At 38.3% G+C, this 22,059-nt stretch overlaps 1 protein-coding gene across 1 annotated transcript in view; it reads left to right on the top strand.

The window, feature by feature from the left end:
• The window catches only part of hhip (hedgehog interacting protein), a 39,235-nt gene that overhangs the window by 14,276 nt on the left and 2,900 nt on the right, over positions 1–22,059 (top strand). Inside the window, exons 4-12 of the mRNA XM_082163237.1 lie at positions 240–441; positions 6,207–6,358; positions 7,199–7,372; positions 7,495–7,638; positions 8,202–8,323; positions 9,656–9,779; positions 10,386–10,516; positions 12,940–13,024; positions 21,876–22,024. Of these exons, the coding sequence (XP_082019363.1) occupies positions 240–441; positions 6,207–6,358; positions 7,199–7,372; positions 7,495–7,638; positions 8,202–8,323; positions 9,656–9,779; positions 10,386–10,516; positions 12,940–13,024; positions 21,876–22,024 (1,283 nt within the window). The remainder of the gene's footprint in view (positions 1–239; positions 442–6,206; positions 6,359–7,198; positions 7,373–7,494; positions 7,639–8,201; positions 8,324–9,655; positions 9,780–10,385; positions 10,517–12,939; positions 13,025–21,875; positions 22,025–22,059) is intronic.

Genomic DNA, 22,059 nt, shown 5'->3' with positions numbered 1-22,059 from the left:
AGAGCCCCCAAAGGCTGACTGTGTTAAATTAACTTCCACTGTGGAGTTTTATTCAGTCTACTCCCAAATCAGTATGTCAAGCAGAAAAATTGTTTATAACAATTCCACTTACACAGTTATACTGTTAACAACAAAAAATAGACTTTTATTTGTTTTTATTGAAAAATTACAACAGTTCTAAAGCCTGATGCATAAGATAATCTAACAAAATTTATAATCTCGCTTTTCCCTTCATACAGAAAACATAAGCACAACTGCTACTGCGCTCAGGAGATCCGTAGTGGTCTTCGACAGCCTGTTGGCGTGGTGCATTGTGGGGATGGATCACAGCGGCTTTTTATTTTGGAGAAGGAAGGCTTTGTACGAATCCTAACATTCAACATGGAGCTCCTAAAAGAGCCTTTTCTGGACATTCATAAGCTGGTCCAAAGCGGTTTGAAGGTAAGACAAAAAATATTTGTTTTATGATTTTTTTCTTCATTAAAAGGTGTTATACATAAAGACATAAAAATGAGATGTATGTTTACAGTCATGGTCACTTATGTCAGATTAAGATTCCAGTCTCATCAGTGGCCTGAAAAACGTTTATTTCAGAGCTTGAAATTCTAATTAGAAAGCAGTTGGAAATTATATGTATCTCTATAAAATCTATTCTCCATCTCTATTGTGTAAACGCGTTTCGGCACGTGCCTTCTTCAGTGTGCAACAAGGTAACAATGTAGCCAATCTTATATGCCCACACCCATTGACACACCCATATTAACACCAACCAATAATGTTACAGAAATCACTATCATGATAGAGATCATGAAGAGATCATATTGTGAACAATAATCCATGTATGTAAAAAAAATGTGGGCCTCGTAATGTTTAATCGAAATAACATAACTTGATCTTCTGGTGAAAATGACTTCTATGCGGTGTCGTATGCCGAACTTCTCCAGTCATTTAGTCTGCTTAAATCCCTCCCCTTCAAAAGTGACTGCAATCTCACATTAAATTTTGAGCGCAATGACTATATCTCAAAATCCAATTAACAACTGATGGATAGAACCAAGTCCTCACCCTACATATTTTTTCTTCTACAAAAATCTATTCCACTCTGATGTATGTCACAGTATGGAAGAAAATATGTTACTTCCGTTTGATTGTGACTTTAATTATAAACTATTTATTTAGCATGATGTTGTTGCATCCAAGCCCAAGACAAATGCCATGTCGGCTAACACAACATGTACTAAAATGACAGAGTGCACCTATAACATATTATACAATGCTAAACATTTATCAGGATTTTTTATTCAGAATCGTATCCTAGTTGATACAAGTATTTTTAAGCATGTTAATAATGGTGAGTTTTAGCTAAACTTAGGTTTTCTCTCCCAAAATTACTGACATATCTGATGAGGAACTAGCTGCTATTTGAAATTCATGCAGCCTGACCTCCCACCATCAGAGAAGTCTGTCTTCCATAAATCAGTAAGCTTTGCTGAAACCTGAAAGATCTGTTGTTCATCATTTTGGTTTGGCACCTTTTCAGACAAAGTCGAGGTGGGAGAAATGAAGCCCCCTAACAGAATACAATCTTAAAGGAGCACAATAACAACTTCTATGGATTTATTTCCATTTTTCCTCTCCTCCCACCACAAATCAAAACCTGAATAGAGGGTGATATTGAAGCCAAAAATAGTGTTGGCACAACAATTATATTATTATACAAATGCATTCTGTATGTGGGCTTCTATGTGTGTGGTTTGCTTGCTGTCAACTTGACTGCCAGCAGAGGAAACCTTGTGTTTTGTTGTTGAGGATCAGTGAGAAAGGCTGAAATGTTGCCAGCTGTAGCATTCGCTTACATGCATGTCTGTCAGCAGTAGTTATGGCGTGTGTCACAACAGATGTTTATCTGCCCCCACAAGAACTGAGGCATTCTGTAATTCGAGAACATTTCATTTAGGAAGTGTCCAGAGATGTAGGAAGATGACTGCTTTTTGACAGGAAGTTTATGTATATTGCATACCTCCTGTTGCTTCACTTACTGTATAAAGGGAGAAGGAGCAATTATGGAGTCAACATGCGACAGCCCCACAGGAAAGACCCCAAATGTGCCTTGTCATCATTAAACATAATTGGCTGTGGATAAAGCAATCATTATGACAATTAGAGTAAGCTCAAGCCCCAGCGTTCCCCAAGAGTGCTATTCTGTCAAGTTTGTCCAAGTCATTCTGAGTAAGCCATGTTTACTTGGAGCATCAACAGGACATGTGCCCTTTGTGCCCGTGGAAGGCCTCGAGACCCGCTGGGACCCAACTTGGGCATGAAGGGGAATGATAGTGTTTTATCATGACTTTGATTCTAATGTTCTGTATTTCCTTCAAGCCCAATCCCCTTACTGCCAATTAAGCCAAACTGCTTGAAAACAATGCTCTGTCTACTTGAGGGAGTCTCCCAGAGCACTGTGGGTGTTCTCTGATGAAACCATATATCTTCACTCACTCACTCACACACGCACACACACTGTGTGACATTATCAAATATTCTGTGCGATTTGCGCTTCTCGGATTACAGCTAGAAGTTTTTTACTGAAAAGCAAAGGCACCCTCTCCTTCATGTACTGACATGATTTTCATTTCTGGATTAAAATTTATTGTTGATATCTTTTGGGGGCATAAAGTAAAAAAAAAAAAAAAAAAAAAGTCAGGGTGATACAACTGTCGTGATATAGAAAACAAGGTTGTTAAAAGCCTTTTAGTTTGGCATTATGTTTTATTGTTATATATTTCTTTATCATAGACGCTCTTATCTGTCACTGACCCAAATTCTGATCTTCCAATAAAAGAGTCAAAGATTAAATGCCTTATTGGTTTTGGCCAGGCGGAGACATCTTTGCAATTTTGAATCTGCTGCATAGATATTGCAAGGTGGATTGCACTGGCTGCTGTGGAAGCATGCCATAGGATTGTGGTCCAGTTTGATTTATTTCAAACTACTTTATTACACTCTCACATCCGGGGCTAGTCTTTAAAGTGCAATCCCACACCAGCCTGACTACCATGTACTAGTTTAAGCAAAGTAAGAGTGCTATTATTGGGCTCTTAAATAGTTAACTACCAGTTAACTCATTTGAGATGTCTTGCGAACACGTTATCAGATTCGTTTCAGATGCTGAAAAATAGTCATACAGTGACAAGCAAAATCCTGAAGTGTAAGATTTCAGCGCCCTAAAGTGTTTATCTTCTAAACTATTTGTGTGAAAGAGCCCTGATTCAGTCCATGTTGATGTGATAGGTACACAAGTATGGTTGGCTGCTTTGTTGTTGTCCTTGCTAGATGTAGTGAATAAGACATCTGCACGCAATGTGAGCGCAGTTCCATTGTGGTGTATCAACTAACTCAAGGGGTCCAGCTGCAAAAAAATATTTCTTGCCGAAGCAAATAGATCACAGCATGTTGTGCACTCTGTCACTTGACACGCACAGCTGTTGAGCTCTTTCAGCTAGACAAGCAGGAGGGCTCTTGACTCTGTCAAAAAATAAGTATCCTAGCTTTGACAAATGGACCTTTTCCTCTCTCGTCCTTTGACTCTTTTAACAGTTCTCTTTGAGAAACAGCCGCTGCTTTGCTGTCATCTCGCATAGCTTCCTCTGAGTTCCTGGACAAGGTTTAGACTTTGCGAGGACCCCCGAGACAGGATGAGCACCTGTGATAGAGCCATTCAGAAGATTTGTGGATTGCTCCAGAGAGCTGCCTCTGTATTGAGTGAATGTTATCCTACGATTCGATCTGCTCTTTTCACTGCTTGAAAATGAGCGATCCTCAACCAGAACTCCAGTGCTGCCACAGGATTAATGTGTGTTAACAGGTGGAGGAGGGGGATTTGACTTGGGTCTTGGGATTCATTGTGTTGAACTAAATGGAGCTCTGAATTAGTGTGAGCATTTCAGATTGCCTTTGAGGTAGGCACACATTGTTTTTCTCCAATCAGCTCGGGTGGAATGCCTCTTTATGTAGGATTGCCTGAGCCAATAAGGATCAAAAGGTGCTCAGAAACAATGTGCAAGCCAGGCCATGCATCAAGTCCTGAAAGGCAAGCAGCTGCCGATGGGTTGGGTGGGGGGCTTGGAGGGAGGCGATAGCGCTCTGTTCCTGTCTGCAAATTCATCTGACCCCTCACTAGCATTCTTGCTGAGAAGCTGTTACAACCTAATCTTCGGACTGTCAAAGCAATAGGCAGTGCACAGAATGCTTACAATAACATAGTGTAGGACCTCTTTTGAAGCCACATTTTAAAGCTGAAGTGTTCCTATCGACATCAGCATGCTGCAAGGTTACCCTAAGTAAGTGTCTAACAAACGTTCTTGTGGCTGCTACAGTGGAACAATATGTACTAGCTTTGCAACTAAGCTGAGGCTTGTACACATAGCCCTACATCTGCTATGATGGATGGAGGGAGGCTATCATGAAGTTTGTCTTCTCTTAATTAAGTTTTTGGTAGCACCCAGAGGAATGGGCCTGGAAAAGTAAAGATTTTTTTGTGCCTACTTGTTGAAGGAACGATCATTAGCAAAAAGCTAATATTTCTGCTAATTTACAGTTGTTCTTTGGTGGTCCCTGGCCTGAGATCATACGACTCTCTGGAATTCTTAACTTGACCTGCTCCCTCTGTGTTTGTTTTGGGATTCAGGTCAGTGCATCAGGAGTCCAACATGTTGGGAGGGAGTTTCGGGGAAAGGAAGAATGTTTCATTTAAAAAAGGAAAGAAAACGGATAAATGATATCAACCTGCTGTTAACTCAACCCAACCTCATTTTGTGTTTGACTAATGTAGAACAGACATTTAATGGGCACCACAAAGTTTTGCTCGTGTTTTCGCTTTGTGGTCAACTAAAGAGGCCTCCTGAGTGTTATTATTCGTGTCCCTACAGATCCAATTCGAACTCCTCTGGAGCATTCCACAGATGAAGCGCTAGTACTTGAAGCCTATCCGAATTGGATTACTTCAGCACAGCCCAACAGAGCTGCTCTGACCAATTTATGATCTGTATGTTTTGGCGTGTACCGTGTGCTGAACCACACCGCTAACTTCAGCAATCCACAGAAGACCTCTTTTTGCTAAATTCCTGTGAGAAATGAGAAAGGAATGCCGCAGAGGTGGCACAGACAGCTAATTTCATGAAAACTCTGTTTGTTTACTTATTTGACAGCCAATATCACTGAATTGTTATTGTATGTGTTGTAATTAAACTACCGTTATGTCTTATCCCAAAGCATTAAATCACAATAATTTTTTCAGGGATTCTCCTCAAACCCATTTGTTCATTCATTGTTTCGTTCATTCATTCATGAGGCATACGCTTAGCAATCCGTTCATTCATTTCAATTGTGTTACCAGAAAGAAAACAAAGTTGGGAAGATGAAAGGGAGGAAAGTCCAACATTATTACTTTCCCCAGGAACTAACGTGACATAGCTGCTTATTACAACAGGCTATGATGAGTGGACCACCAGAGTAGTGACAACTCATGTAGTTGCCTGCGGGATGAGAGGTTTTACCTATTACACAAGCAAATTCAATGTTTTCCAACTTGTTGCCAAGACAGTGGGAGTTTTTTTTTCTTTTCTGTCCATTCTTTTTCTTGCCTCTCTCAAATGTTGCACGGGTTTAAAAATAAAAAAGAGAGAGAGAGGGGAGGGGAGGGGAGGGGAGGGGGGGTTGGCGGCTAAAGGAATCCTGGACTTTTGTGCTCTCTATGAACTGCGAGCGAGCTAATGAATTGTTTCAGCCACTCAGCACTGCATTCACGGATATCCCCCTAAGATTACACACACAAATCACTTGCACAATGGAGGCCGCAAGGAGGGCCTGGGCATCCCAGAGGAGCCTGGCCCCAAATACAAGCGTCTATAACCAAGACAGGGTTGGTGAAAAGGTGGGTGTGGAGGGGGTTTGCATGAAGTCAAATGTTTTATAATCATTTGTAATGCAGTAGTCAAGGAGAGGGGAGGTAAAAAAAGCAAGGGGGCAAGAGGGCATGGGGTAACTGGCCCCCATATGGAGAAAGACTGAGATGGAGAAAGACGGAGAAAAAGGAGAGAGAGAGAGGGGGACTTGGGGAGGCACTGCTTAAGCATTTTGCAGCCCAGCCCAATCTAAAAAAGGGACATAATTAACTTCTGGATTCTTTGTGTACCCCATCTGACTTGCAGGGAGGAGATGAAAGGGGCTTGCTAAGCCTTGCATTCCACCCCAATTATAAGAAAAATGGAAAGTTCTACGTCTCCTACACGACCAACCAGGAGCGTTGGGCTATCGGACCACACGACCACATTCTTCGTGTAGTCGAGTACACAGTGTCCAGGTAATGGGAAACCAGTCACAGCTTGACCAATAACAGGGGCAACTAACCAGTCGTAGCCATCATAGGACGTGTCCTCCTTCATATTCAGATATTGTCTTGATTTACAAAACCAACAACAACATAATATTATTGTCTTAAAAATGGGAAAAAATCTGTTGATGACAAAACCATGCTTTACCCACACATTTGGTCCCCCCAATGTCATTATGTGGTGAGGGCCTTGGATCAAACACTTTACACATGGACGTGCATGCGTAGTGTTTGTTTTCCATCTGGTTTTGGATCCGTCTTGAGAAGCCAAGCTCCTCATGAAATGCTTTCACTGACAGTGATGAATGGTTTATAGAGAAATGTAATCACAACATATAATTATCACGATAGCTGACATCCATTCTGATTGTTTTTAGCTCCCCAGCTGCAATGCAAAACACCCAGCCTTAACAAAACATGCTGAAGTATACATTTTGTTTTAATCACATTGTAAATTAGCCTTTCAGATGTCAAGCTTGCCAGTGTCATCTGGTTGGGAGTTATAATCAGGCTTAGGCAAGTTTGTTGACTTTTCTTTTTCTGTGCTAATTTTTAGGTGCAATTTTTACTATTAAGTATATTAAAATATATTTGTATATCTTACAATTTATTTTACAGATGAAAAAAAAAGTATATATTAATTTATGTTTGTATTTAAATGTATTTAGTTTTCTATGGCCTGGGACACTTAGATAGGCTTCAGCATACCTGCGACCCTATATAGGACAAACGGTTTGGAAAATGTATTTTCCATATATTGGATGGATGTAGTTTTGTGTTTAAATGTTTTATTTTAATATTTGGTTTTAGGAAAAATCCAAACCAGGTGGACACGAGGACTACTCGAGTGTTAATGGAAGTAGCTGAGCTCCACCGAAAGCATCTGGGAGGTCAGCTCCTCTTTGGGCCTGATGGGCTTCTGCACATATTTTTAGGCGATGGCATGATCACTTTGGACGATATGGAGGAGATGGATGGTCTAAGGTACAGTATTGAATGCAGTAACTGTGATAAATCAGGCTCTATTAATGAGTCAAGCTATGAGGCTAAATAGTGATTTCAGTATTTTTCTTAAATATGTTCAATGGAGTGTTTTTCTGCCATAGTGATTTCACAGGATCTGTCCTTCGAGTGGATGTGGACACAGATAGTTGTAGTCCGCCCTACTCTATACCCAGAAACAACCCCTATTTTAACAGCACAAATCAGCCCCCTGAAATCTTTTCCCATGGACTGCATGACCCAGGAAGGTAAGATCAAATATTTCACTGACTTTCCTTTCTAAAAAAAAACAAAACAATGTATAGCCAAATGTAAGGGGACATTCAGACATTTGTCGGGCATTTAATTTAAAAACCACTGATAATTTGGGAGTCTGTCCTTCCTAACAGCTGCTCTATGAAGTCTTTCCATTATATGTTGTAAAATGGATGTGAGAATTTGCACCCATTCAGACTTGAACATCAGTGAGCTCAGAAACTGGTCTGGCTTCCAGTTCATTGGGGTTCAGGTCTGGGCTTTGTACTGGCTAGTCCTCTACAACAGACGCTGTAAATGATTTCTTTATGGACCTCGCTTTGGAGAAGGGCCCACCCAAACTGTAACCACAAAGTTGGAAGCACACAGTTCTCTAGAATGTAATTGTGTGCCATAGATTTAAGATTTTTCTGGAATTAAGAGACCTTGGCAAACCTATGAATTATAATTATATATTGTATAATTAAATGAATGGTAATATAAACAAAAATATCAGTGTTGTTTACATTGCCGCTGTCTTGAAAAATGAATTTACAAATAATAATTTGTGTTCTAGGTGTGCAGTGGATAAGCTCCACATGGACACCAATGGGAGTCTGCTGATTCTGTGCACAGATACTGTTGGCAAAAATACGACAACAGGCAGGATTCTACAGGTCATCAAAGGGAGAGACTATGGTATGCCTGTTAGAAGTGGTTGATTTCTGAAAACATGATGAATTACTGTACAGACAGAAAGGCCTTTCAACAAGCAAAGCAACCAGGCAACCACTCAAGAAGTTTCTGTATTGTGTTTCAGAACGCATTAAATTATCAGTCCATGTACTGGTTATAAAATTATGTTACGTTTTTATGCTGAGAACAGCGTGACTTCAGTGGAATGAGGGAACTCTCCAAAAAAATTATTTAAGACTTTCCGTAGAAACCGATCAACGCGTTATTCGAAAATACCATTGCAATACTATTGTTTCACAACGTGAGACCACACTTTAAATATAAAAATCATTTTCATTCCTGGGAGCATGCAAGCACATATAATTTATATATAATTATACATGTATACAATATAATTTATCGCTGTCAAAAGGTGTTTATATGGTCATTTAGTGCATTGTTGTAACATAGAATGACCAACATAGCAGTTCTTCTCTCAGTCGTTCTGACTAAGAACTTAAATCAATACCAGAAGTGAGAATATATATATAATATATATATATATAATTTCCTATGGCCAAAGTAATGGATTGGCTTTCTTGTACTCCTTACACATTGGCAGCAAACAAATATGGCTCTCTCCCAACCAATGTATTTAAACCCCAAAAAGATTGTCTCACAAGTGTGCCAAATTACCCCAAACACCAGGCCCTTTACGATGTTAAACCATCACCATGGTGAATGACTTACTTCATTAAATCACATTTTGTTGTTTTACTGGGCTCTGACTGTAACATTATAATACTCGCCATTCCCTAAGCTGCTGTAATCTTTGTAGCCATACAAATTTACACAAATATACGCAAACACTCAATAGTAATTGCAGGATTACCTCACCCATTCTCCGTTCCTCTCGCGTCCATTCCCTAATCTATTTGAGCTATAATGTGAACTTAACAGTGCTCAAACTAAATGTTAATAAGGACATTTAGTGAAATGAACACAGCCCTCCATATCAAGTTTACATAGTGTTTTTATAACCGTCTGGGGAATAGCTAATTAAAACCACCCTGTGTGAAGTGCTAATGGTCTCTTGACAGATTGTGGTAAACATGGATATCCCTTACACAAACAAAGGAAACTGTTATTATGGTGATAAATCAACTTTGCAACATATGTAGGGTGGTGATTGAAGACATTTAGTTTGTTAAATGTGTAAAATTGAGTTATCTAAACAATACAGATGATTAGGGTTCATTTCTTTTAACTCAAATAACCCATAAAACCCATGTCGACTTGTTGCTTGGTTTTGCTTTTTTTTCCTTAATAGTGAGTTGTTGGTATGTCTGCCCACAGAAAATGAACCATCTATATATGACGTGGGGTCAAACGGAGGCGCCACCCCAGTTGGTGGATTCATTTACAGGGGATGTCAGTCAAGAAGACTTTATGGAAGTTATGTATTTGGAGACAAAAATGGGTATGTTCAATTATTATAGGATGCGATATTATAATTATTAATTATGCTAAACTACTTTCTATCTGTGCACTCCTAGTACAACTTGGTATGTATCTTTAATTTATTTAAACACTGTCAGAGACTACAAAATGGTTATGTTTCCAAAAAAAAGAAATAAAACATATTGAGCTCCCATTTTCATATTCCTCATTGATAGGGTTTTGTGGTAATCATTCAACTGCAAAAGGAAACTGCCATCTTTCCTGTGTTTTTGACTGTGCCAACACACACACTGACTTGCCACATACCCCAATGAGGAAAAAAAAAATGTTCAGGGTAAATTGAGAGCAGGTTTCCTGCCAGGTCAGTTGGCCACCAGTATATGTTTTTCACACTTTGCACTGATTTGTAATTCATCCTCCTTCACTATCAGCCTTCCGTTTTTGTCAACAGTGAGAGATAAACTGTAGAAAATAAATTGTTCCTTGAAAATCCAAAGCAGTAAATAATCCCTAATGTTTTGTAACAACCAAGATGTTCACTCAAATCTGGGGCATCATAAATGATAGACAGCAAAGAGTATTGGAGTATTTATGATTTAAACCCCTGAATGTATGATTGTTTCAGGAACTTCAGAATTCTCCAGAGGCCTTCAGAAGACAGATCATGGCAAGAGAAGCCTCTTTGTCTTGGTACTAGCAGTTCCTGTGGTTCCTCGCTGGTAGGCCACATCCTGGGGTTTGGCGAAGATGAATTAGGTCAGTGAGCTCTCAATAAGCTTAATGTGTGTTCATTTCACCACAAATTTTGTGTGCTTCTGTCGTAACCTTTTTTCATGGTTCTGTCAAGGTTTCTTTAAAAACTATTTTATGCAAAGTATTAGGGCTGGGCGATATGGCCAAAGATACCATATCATACGTTATCGATCATTAAAGGGGGAAGGAAATACTTTCCACATATTTGTTAGACCTTGAGAATGAATGTAAACATGTAAACTTGTTTGTTCACAATTAAACTCCACATAATACAGAAGTCAACATTTGAAGTGGATCAAAAAAGTTCATCAAAGTTGTCCTAAGACAAGAATGGGTAGTGTTCAAAATTCATGTATAACTTTGATGAAAGGTTTTGATCCACTTCAAATGTTTACTTCTGTATTTAACTTTTAATTGAGGGCCCCATGAAATCCATTTTAATTTCCCCAAAATTCTGTGTTTTCCATTTTATTTTTATGGAATCTGTGCTTTTTGATTTAATACAAATTTATATAAACTTTAGCAATTTAATCAAGCTTTTAAAATGTAATCCAACGAAAATATAACAGTTAATTTACAACAAAACATTGCATTTTAATTTTTTGTCAAATAAGATGCTATGCACCAGAACAGAAATTTAAAACATGGATGAAAAAATATCCTGGTTGTATGATATTCCTTAGAAATAATATTATTAGTATCACTTTGAGAAGTACATTTTAGTATTGATTAGTGATATATTTCAGTCATAATTTCAAACCTTTATTTTGGGTTCATTTTCGGTTTGTCATGAAGATATTTTAGTTGTAGTGCATTTGAAGGTAGTTTTTGAACGGTGGAAAGCTTGTGAAGCAGCTCATGTGTTCATGTCCTCATATACTGAGACGGCAGACGCTGAAAACACTGTGAGCTTCACATGTGTGTGAGTTTGTGTATCAGATGAAACAGAGACATGAAGAAATCCCTTATAAACAACATGCACTGACTGGTTGTTTTCAAATGTATTTATGTTGTGTGATTGGCTGTTAGATTAATCCATATAGAGTAAAAATGTCCAGAGCTTATTATCATTATCGACATAAATTTGTAACGACATATCATGTATCACCCAGCCCTATATATGTTACTGTTCAAAAGTTTGGGGACTTCAAAAGTTAGTAAGATTTTTGTTTTCCTTATTCAACAAGGATACATAAAAATGTTCACAACAGTAAAGTCTTTTACATAGTTACAAAAAATATATATATTTCAAATAAGTGCTCTTTTTTTAAACTTTCTATTCTTCAAAGAATTCATAAAAAAAAAAAAAAAGGTTTCCACAAAAATATTAAATATTAACTGTTTTTTTACTATGATAATAAGACAAAAGGAGTAATGACTGCTAACAATGATGCTTTGCCATGACAGGAATACATTACATTTTAAAACATTAAAATAGACAACAGTTATTTTAAATTCTACAAAATATCAGTGTTTTTACTGTATTTTGAAAAAATCTTAATGACCCCAAACTTTTGAACAGTAGTGTAAATACAGACATTTTTCAAAAGACCTAATGCAAAAAAAACAAAAGACAAGGTCAAATGAAGCAATCGTTTTATATTCAAATGTGTATACCGTAGTCACAGGAAAAAGAAAAAAAAATGCTGCTGGAATCCAAGAATCATCTGAATGATACAGAACAGAAAGAAAACCAATCCCTTGTCCTACCTCCCACTTTCAAATATCTTTCCTCCAAGGAACATTCTGGCATGACACAGTACTCCTTTAGTTTCCTGACAGATTACTTCCTCTTTTTTTGCTGCTGACAGACGGTATGATTGGAAATCAAAGGTCAATGTAATCTGTCAGCATATAGGGTTTATATGTACAATCTGCTGCCTTTCCTTACGTGCACATTTAACATTGGTAACAACTGATTTTTGGCACTAGAATGGTAAAGGGGTTCATTTATGTAAACTTGACGCCAGCCCCTCTGACAGTGCATTGCGAAAGCAAAGTTATGCCCACTCGCTGCTGCTAGGCTGTACTCTCTGCCACCATGTAATATCCCCACAGCTCAGTGCATCACAGGGAACATAAACTCTCGAATCCAAACACCAGGTCAAGTGTGACAGAGAATAAATCTCATGCTTTGCCAAGAGTGGGCCTCTGTGAGGGAGAGATAGCATTTGTTGCTGATTTGTAAGAGGGATTCAGTGGAAGGCTGTACTGGAGACCCACATGGCAGTCTCCTGACACATGTTTACAATCTGTGCACAGTGCTGCAAGCTTGCTCCTCATTAAATTACTTGCATGAGGATTTAATGAGCCCCTCTCGAAACCCTCTCATACACCAGTGTCAAGTGCACCGAGTAGGAAGGAAGGAAGGTGAGAGAAGACAAATGCGATCCCTCAAAGACCTAAATGTTTTCTTTCCTCTGTAGGTGAGGTCTACATCCTTGCCTCCAGCAAAAGCACGGCGATACAGTCGCACAGCGGAAAACTCTACAAGTTAGTGGACCCCAAAAGGTGCGTTGAGCTTTGAATACACAGAGCAACATATTGTATACAATAGAGTTTATGCATCAGCCTCTCTGTTTTTCCATTTTCATTGCTCGCGTGTAAAAAATATGTGATGTTACTGCTAAGCAATGCTAATATTGAAACTCGCATAATTAATTCCATTTTTATTCCGCTTTACAAAACATCCCCTGGCATTCTTCTTACATGCTATTCTTTGCACATCTGCGTAGTTAGTTCATACCAAGAGAATGAAGGTCATTTTAAAGAATGTTAAAACTGGTTTTGTTCATGCAATGAAAGTCAATGGGGTCCGAAACAACATTGAACTGCATTTCCTTTCATTGTGTGGACAAACAGACATTTTACAAAATAGCTTTCTTTTGACTTCCACAGAAGAAAGAAATACAGGTTTGAAATGACATAAGGGTGAGTTAATAATGACAGAATGTTCATTTTTGGGTGAACTATCCCATTAAAGCATTACTTGTTTTCGCTCACACACACGCACAAGGAGTCTAGCTTCCCTTAAACAAATCATCACACAACTGCCAGTCTTGGCCAACACAAACCTCAGCCATAATTGGAGAGTAAGCATACCATTTCCAAATGTTAGTGTAATGTGTTTCTAACACCAACACAGTCAAGTTGGCTCGGACAGCGCTGGTTAACTAGCGAGCCTGTGTGGTCGGTTGGGTGTTTTCCTTGCTTTGACAGGACTTACACACCTGTCTTCAACAGAGGGAATGTTTTCCTTGAGAACACAAGTATGTCCATATTTTGGCGAATCTGCAGACGAGCAAAATGTACCCAATTTACGTACATGTGCAGGGGTTCACGGCAAGAGATTCAACGCATGTGAATGGAGTCAGTTAAAGGATTTAATCATTTCTGTATGCTCATGGGCTTTTTTTAATATGCCGTAATTTACCCCGTGTGTTATACACCACTAAAAGCCACTTTTATGATAGATCTTGAAAATATGTTCTCACCACGCCAAGTACATATGAAAGGCATATCATCTATTAGAAATGAGCATATGAATTCCCACATAACAACTGCCAAAAGTGTTTGCATGTTTAATAGATCCGATATATCATTTCCAGAAAAAAGGGACAATACAATAGGCACAGGCAGATCTGTTGAGTCTCTAATTCAAACCAATCGCTCATGAAACGTGTTTTTGTGCTTTCTACGCCATTCAAAATCCTTTTGCTGGACATTTTTACACCATTAGAACTATATAAATTGCTCACAATTATCAGGTGAAATAATTAAAAACTTGAACAGAATCTCTTTTTTGAATTCTTGAATTGTTTTCTTTTGTTGTGGAAAATTAGCTTATTTAGTCTGTCATATGTCAAAGCATTGAAATTCACAGCTGAAAAATCTCACATTTTAATAATTTGCAGATCCACCTTGCAATAATATCTACTGTTAATTTACACAGTTGTATGGTTCTAATGAGGCCACAGTTCTATCACAGTTGGTCTTATGTAAACCCTAAAAGAAAACGTAATCGGAATAAAAACTTGTTTATAATAGACATCCTTATTTAACTGAGGACTGAAGGCTGTGGAAAAGAAAACTAACTTCCAGAGAAAAGTACAAAATAATTTCCAAATTAATATCTATGAGGTGCTCAGTTCAATGCTGAGTCAGTTCAATAATCTGGAAGTGGAAGCAACCCAGACACTGACTAGGTTGTTCCTCTAAACTCTAAACCGCTAAACCATACAAACAAGAAGCAGAAAGGCTAATGATCACTTTGGAAAAAGCTACAAAGTTCAGTTTTTTAAGAACCAGGCAGAGGTGCACTAGTCAATTATATGATAAGAGTAAGGGACCATGAGACTGCACATCTGAAGTTTTGCTTAGTAGTGGCCATGTTGCAGTTTTGGTCCAGATAAGACCTAAATTCAAAGCAATGTGTGTGGCATAAATCTTACACTGGCCACATCTTGGTGTACACTATACCTGCAATGAAGTATGCTGGAGAACGCATCATGGGTGGCTATGTTTCATCAGCAGGAAGTGGGTATCTTGTTAAAAATAAAGAGAAATATGTATCAGTCTGCAAAAACGCTACAAATTACAGTAACAAAAATGTCAGTGTCCTACCCTCTCAAAGTCCATTCTCAATCCAAACATTTTTACAGTCCCAACTGAAACCTGGAGCAAATCTGCCTGGAAGAACGAGGCAGTATCACATTTAAATAAATAGAAATGGCCATTCCTGCAAAAAGTGAAAATATTATAAATAAAATAAAATAAATAAAATGATATAAAGTATAAAATAAATAAAAGATTTTGTGTATTGAATCATTATGCAAACTATGAAATGCAAATATTGTAGAGAACATTTACTTGTAGGAATTCAGCAAGGATTGAGAGAAAATTGCTTGAAGGTCTGAATATTTTTGCAAGGCACTGTATACCCAGGTGACGACAGTGCCACCCAAGTCTAATGCTATTAATTACCACAGATGTTTCCATGAGTCTCCTAAACAAGGCCCCTCAAACTTACTTTATTTATGTTTTCTGGCATTGCTGCATTTTTCCAAAGAACAATTCTTTCCACCATTGATTGGAGTTGTTTAGTCTGTCAGACCTGTGGTGTTGGGTTCACTGTTTTATACATCTTGTCACTTTTTGTGATCTAATTACCAAATAAAAGAGGTGATACAACAATTCTGAGGGACTAGCACTGTCAAGTGGGGTGGTCCAGCATTTACATTTCAAGTATCTACATTTACATCTTTTCTGTACCCTTTAACCTTTGCGTTCTGGCTAGGGTTGAGAGCTTCAAAATAGCCACGTTGTTTTGATTTTGATCTGCTGCATTGCATTTTTGGGTTGTACAACTGTGTGGTAGAAGAGAGAGTGTTAAATATCATATCATGTGAAAGTCTAGTGTTTGAGATGACTGCACGCATCCGAGTTTGTTTAGCAGTCCTTTAATGTAGAATAATAAATAGGCCACCGCACATTGAAATGTATGCATTTCGATGTCAAATGTGGACAAGAGAGAGACTGTAAGATTGTTTATTGGACGGCGGCAATAACTGAGAAGATGCCAGTAACTGAACTATGTATGAATTGTTTTTGGTAATATTAAACATAAACTGACGCACATCCTCAGTCTTATTATTTTTTATTTTTTTATAGTCTTTTACTAATTGAAATCAGTAGCGGCTCCTGGTTGTAAATTTAGGTAGGGCAGATTCTAGAGCTAGTTTATGATCAACATTTTGTACGTTTTATAATCTAATCGCTGAACGCATGCAGAACACTTTTGGCAGATAAAGGCTATTCACATGAGCACATTTTAACTAAAGCATTGATCATTCATTTATTTGATTTCATTCATCTGATTTTCATTAATTTCATAAAAAAAAATAAAAAAAATAATTTCGCTACTCCAGATAGGAAAAACAGACATGTTAGGGTGTGTTCATACATTTAGTCTTGGTCAGCGTAGTGTTCACATTTGGCATTTTTAACACCAAACCTAAAGATACCGAACTTAACAGCATAGGGATGCGTTCACAACCTGATTGGTCGGCTTTTATGGCATATATTTCAGGACGGAACTTACCAAACATCCAAAACAATGCTGTGTGCTGGGCTAAATGCACTCGTTGCATGTGTGTAGCCTACATATGATGGTATTTTGACCAGCTGAGAACTTGTGAAAAACAAAACAGCGACTATGATGAGAAAAAACAGGTATGCTTGAGCATTCTGATCTTTTTAGGGTTGCATCTTGTGACATCATGTCCTGTTTTTGTCTTGTTTGCACTTGTTTGGTGTGCACCAGGGTTCGGATGGTAGCGTTCACACTTATTCAAAAGAACCACACTAATAGAGCAATCGCACCATGGTTCGTTTTAACCGAACCAAACATGCAAAGTGTGAACATACCCTTACAGACTTGATGCAGACTAATATACACATAGCTGAAGTGGATTGATATTGTCTTGGTCTGGAGAGAATTTTACGTAAGGTAACGTGAAAATAAGCAGGGCAGTTTCAAATCTGCCCCAATGGCTCTCAATTAAGTGCGCTGCAGTTCCATTTTTCTGTTGAGGCATAATATATATATATATATATATATATATATATATATATATATATATATATATATATATATGCTATATATCCTGCTCACTTTATTATTTAAATAGAAAAAATATTTGTTGCAGAGTGCTGAACACATTTACAATTTATTATTGATTTAGTTAATATTTAGTTTAGTAATATTTTGCTCTGCCCCACCTGCCCATACAGACGAGCCACGGCTGATTGAAATGTTATCTCATGTTATCTTGGTGTACTCTTATAAGTAATTTAGCTTAGCAAGCAAAGTTCATCACATGTAAGATACTAGAAGTGAGAACTTAGTAGCGATTATTTTGGAATATACACTCTGTTCTGACAGCTGTATAAGATCATCCACAAGAAATGTTTGAGGAACGCATCACAGGAACACATTTCTCATTGCTTCTTCACCAGAATAGTTGTGAGCGTTGCAGGGATTTGGTTGAGTGTTACTTGAGTGACTTCTGAAGTGACTTTTATTCATTCAGCATCATAATGGAAGTTATGTCAAAAAGCAAATATAACAATGTATCTTCCATGACTTTGGATTTTGTTGGCTAAATGTATTGAATAGGTTCCGTAGAAGTGCTTTTCTGTAGCGATATGGAGGTAAAACATTTATTTAGGCCTAAGTGTGTGTCAAGATATACAAACACTTTAAATAGTGCTCACATTCTCCTGGTCCCCATCTCTGACAAGTCTCCTTTATTTCATGGTCTGTCCTAAATCTCTCCCGCTCACAACCGTGTTCCTCCCCTTAACAAAGACCCTTAGGGGTGGTACTGAATGGCCTACAGCTACAATACACAGTAAATTTTTTGATACAATGTATCCACAAAGAGGTGCTAACAAAAGAGAGAGATGACAAAAAGGACAGAGGAGTCACACAGAGTGCCTTGATGAAGCCTTTTTTTTCATGCTCGAACACTCCTGAGCTCTTCACCCCTCTACCCCGTGCACTTGCTTTCATCAAATAACTCAACTGTTTCTTACTATCACAGCCAACAAGTTAAGCCAAGAGATATTAAACTGTCTTCTCAGAGAAAAGCTCAAGAGATACCGGACTCATTACCCATGAGTGGTCGCACACAGAATTCAAATTCCTCAGAAAGCTCTGCAGATGTCCACAGAATTGTATCCATTCACCAAGTTCTACATGTCTCTCATCCCTTGCGTTTTCAGTTATGAAATATTGTGGCTTAATAATTATGCTTTTAGTTACCAATAAGTGTCTAGTATTCTTAAGTTCAACACATCTAAATCGATTCCACATAATTCAACAATACTACTTCTAAAATCAAAACATCCACAACTTCCACGACTTTGACTTCCTCAGCTTCGGTGTTGATTTCTGCCTAGGTGGAAAATGCAGAACAGGGAGGAAAACTGGTATTATGAATAGACCCTTTTACAGCCCACGTGATCAAATAGTTGCGCGCGCATTTTGCCAACGGAAGTGGTGTTTTTCCCCACTGGCTCTAACGTGTTAGCAACTCCGAAAGTTTATCAAAACGGTTTCCCAGCATCAAAATGTCTGGTTGTTGCGTTTACGGTTGCACTAATCGATATTCCACCAAGGGGCTTAAGTTTTATATTATTCCGACAGGATCACGGCCGTTTCAGAAGAGTGGCTGCAGGCGATTAAACGTGTTGATTGTAGCAAGGACATAATAAAAAATGCTCGCGTCTGTTGTTCAATCTGCTCGCGTAGCTTGACACGCTGGTGATTCTCGCCATACTTCTGTTGCCAATATGCGCGCGCATACGTCATCATTGTGTACAAACAGTAAAAGGGTCTATAGCATATTGTGCCAAAAAATCCTTGGATTCACAAAAAGAGTGGTTGGGCAGCTGATGTGTTCAACCTCCCATTCAAGCTACAGGACAGTCTTAAACTAATAAGCTGGGGCGTTCTTTTAATTTATCAGTCTGTGTTTTATGCAAGTGGCCTCACAGAGTTGATACATTCCCACAGTGCCTGTTGACCCAGCTGTCTTTGTCAAGTGCCACGGCAGCAGGTGTTGTTTTCATGGCCACCCTGCCAGTAATACAAACTGTTTAGTAGTGCCGCTGACCCCAACGTCATTAACAGTGTTAGCCCAATCCTCTAGGGAGCGCCTCTTTCTCTCCTTTCCCTCCCTCTCTTTCTTTTTCACTATCCATTTCTATTTCTTTCTTCCCCATCTTTTCTGTCTCCCTGTTTTTTTAACAACGTAACAGCCTGTCACAACAACACACACAAAAAACAACAACAACAAAGTGTTGATGAGAGACAAGGGAGACCTGATTTGGTTGCGGAAAGCGTTAGAGGGGAGCATGGGAACTGCTCCCCCACTAGACCCCCCAGTGTATCCTGCCAGAATTCCCTTGTTACCACCCAATTCCTGCCATCAGTCACTAAAGCTGTCAGGGAAACTCAGAGATCCAACATCCCATTATCTCATAGACACTCATAAGGCTGTTTCACACTGTCCTGACGAGCACCAACAACATCCAACGGTTGTTGGGCTTGGTTAAACCTGTTGGCGTTTGTTGTTAATGAATCAACATGTTCAGTCAATGTTTGGAATATCACACTTCTTTGCGAACTGTTGTCATGACAAGGTAAGCATCCCTGCCAGCTTCATAGAAACAAATGTGCACAGGAGCAGCAACTGCCTTGGTGGAGCAGAAGAAATAGGACTGTCAATCACAATTGATCAAAATGGTTTAGGTCAATGTGTTAAAACAATGGAAACAAAACAATTTGTGTCATTGCTGGACTATGGAACTGTGTTAAAATAGGCACCAAGTACAAAAAGACACCGTAAAAGTAATCCATGTGACTTGACCAATTTATTCCAAGACTTCTGAAGAGATACAATCACTTTATATGATGACAGATATGATTTTGGCCTTTAATCATAAATAAAAATTGACCAACGCATATACATAGAGCTCATCAAATACAGTAAACATGGAACCATACTTGCTTAATGTATAAGAACCAATGAGGTTTGTTGGTACTTTTAATTGGTACTGTAGCTTGGTATGAGATGTATATCAAACATGAGTGAAGTACTTTCAATCCTGGGCTCTCAGTCCAAACCATTAAAGGTACCTTCTGAGAAGGTACCACTAGTGGCATAAAAAACATAAAATGTAAAAACAATACACTGACCGTGAATAACCACCTCTATTACATACATTTAGAAGAGAAATGGCTGTGGGAATAAATGAGTATCTATATTTCTTAGTCTTACTGTTAACTAAAGGAAATCTAAAATCTATACCTGGAGGGTATAGTCTAAAACTCAAAGTAAAGGGAATGGGCTCTAACTGATAAAATAGATTTTGAGTCTCTTGCACATTAAACTGCGTTTGGTATTTTTACATTGATAAAATGACACACTTCACCTTTAAATACTGTGATTCTACTTTCATTCTTTCCACATCCCTCAGTGTTAAGCATAGAATCTTTGGCCACCTAACTTTCCAATACACCACCTCTAGTGAGATACACAGGATGTGAACTCACCAAGAGCTCTCCAGCCTGTTTCCCATAGAGTTACTGCTTCACTGGAGTCCAATTACAGTGTGTTTGTGTGTGTGCTGGCCTGTTGGGTATGTCAACAGCCCTGCTGCTCACTAATAGACAGCCTTCAAGAGATTTGCCTGGCTCATTAAGCAGTGTTTTTAGCTGAGTGATGCATTAGAATGTTTGGAGAGCCGAACTTTGGACAGGTTCATCACAAGCCACTTACTTTGACACTGAGGTTTTACATTTGAAATTCATTACACACAAAAGCATTATTGTTTCCAGACATTGCCATGCAGAGCCTTAATTTTGTTGTGGGATTGTTGGTATTGTTCAAAGTGCATTAAATTTCCACACACATTCATTTTAGGTGATATAGGTGAGAATAATGAATCCACAAAGATCAAACTAATCAAATTAATAATTATGTCTTTCTATCTGACTGTTCATCCGAAGTAGCATATTTTCTCACACTTACTGTACAGATTTTCTGTTATAAACAGACAGCAAGATGAAACCTAAATTAACATTTTGTGAACATTAAATTAACTTTTTCAATTACTCGTTTTTAAATACTTATGGTAAATATTTACTTGCATTTAATAATTGTCAATGGTTTATTTTGTAGAACGTTTCTGTGAAACAACAGCATATAAAAAGATCAGCATACAACTGCATCCCACAAGTGACAGTAAATACATTTTATTTATTTTTCACAGCGATACAAATCAGAGGCAACAATTGAGAGCTAGACAAACATTCAAGTGAATGGATGTCTTTGTATATGGATGCACCAATAATAAAATTATGGACAATACCAATAAGCCAATAATAATTTTTATTTTATAGCCAATATTGGATAAATAGCTGATATTAACATTCTGTACTGTTTGTCAAAAATGTAAAATAATACACTCAAAATTTTAAAACAGTCATCACATATTATGTAAATGCCAAAATGGGGGCTGTCTGGTAAGGGGTTAATGTACTTGAAGCATTTTTACTTTTGATAAAGTCTTATAAATCACTCCATATATCAAAAGATAGCATGATGCCCTACCATCATAGGATGGCTCATTTGTCTTTAAACAAGTTTTCCACATGTTTGCTTATTTATGGAATACTATGCTTTATGAAGGCATTATGAAATACTATGTGTTTGCATGTTTGGCAAGTGTTTAATTTGTGAGCTGGATTTTGTGAGATCCCTAGTTGACCATCAATGCTCTGTGACTCCTGCAGGCCACAGGTCCCTAAGGAGTGCAGACGGCCGGTGGAGGATCCAGAGATGCTAAGCACCGCTTGCTCCCGCGAATGCAAGAACGGCCACTGTACACCCACTGGCAAATGCTGCTGCAGTGCTGGCTGGGAGGGCCCCTTCTGCTTACGAGGTACAAAGCTTTCCCTCTGTCTTTGATTTCAAAGT

The sequence above is a fragment of the Leuciscus leuciscus genome (assembly GCF_965113295.1).
Source record: "Leuciscus leuciscus genome assembly, chromosome: 3".
Classification (NCBI taxonomy): domain Eukaryota; kingdom Metazoa; phylum Chordata; class Actinopteri; order Cypriniformes; family Leuciscidae; genus Leuciscus; species Leuciscus leuciscus.
Note: the sequence above shows the minus strand (reverse complement) of the source record. Positions and strands in the feature narration are given on the sequence as shown.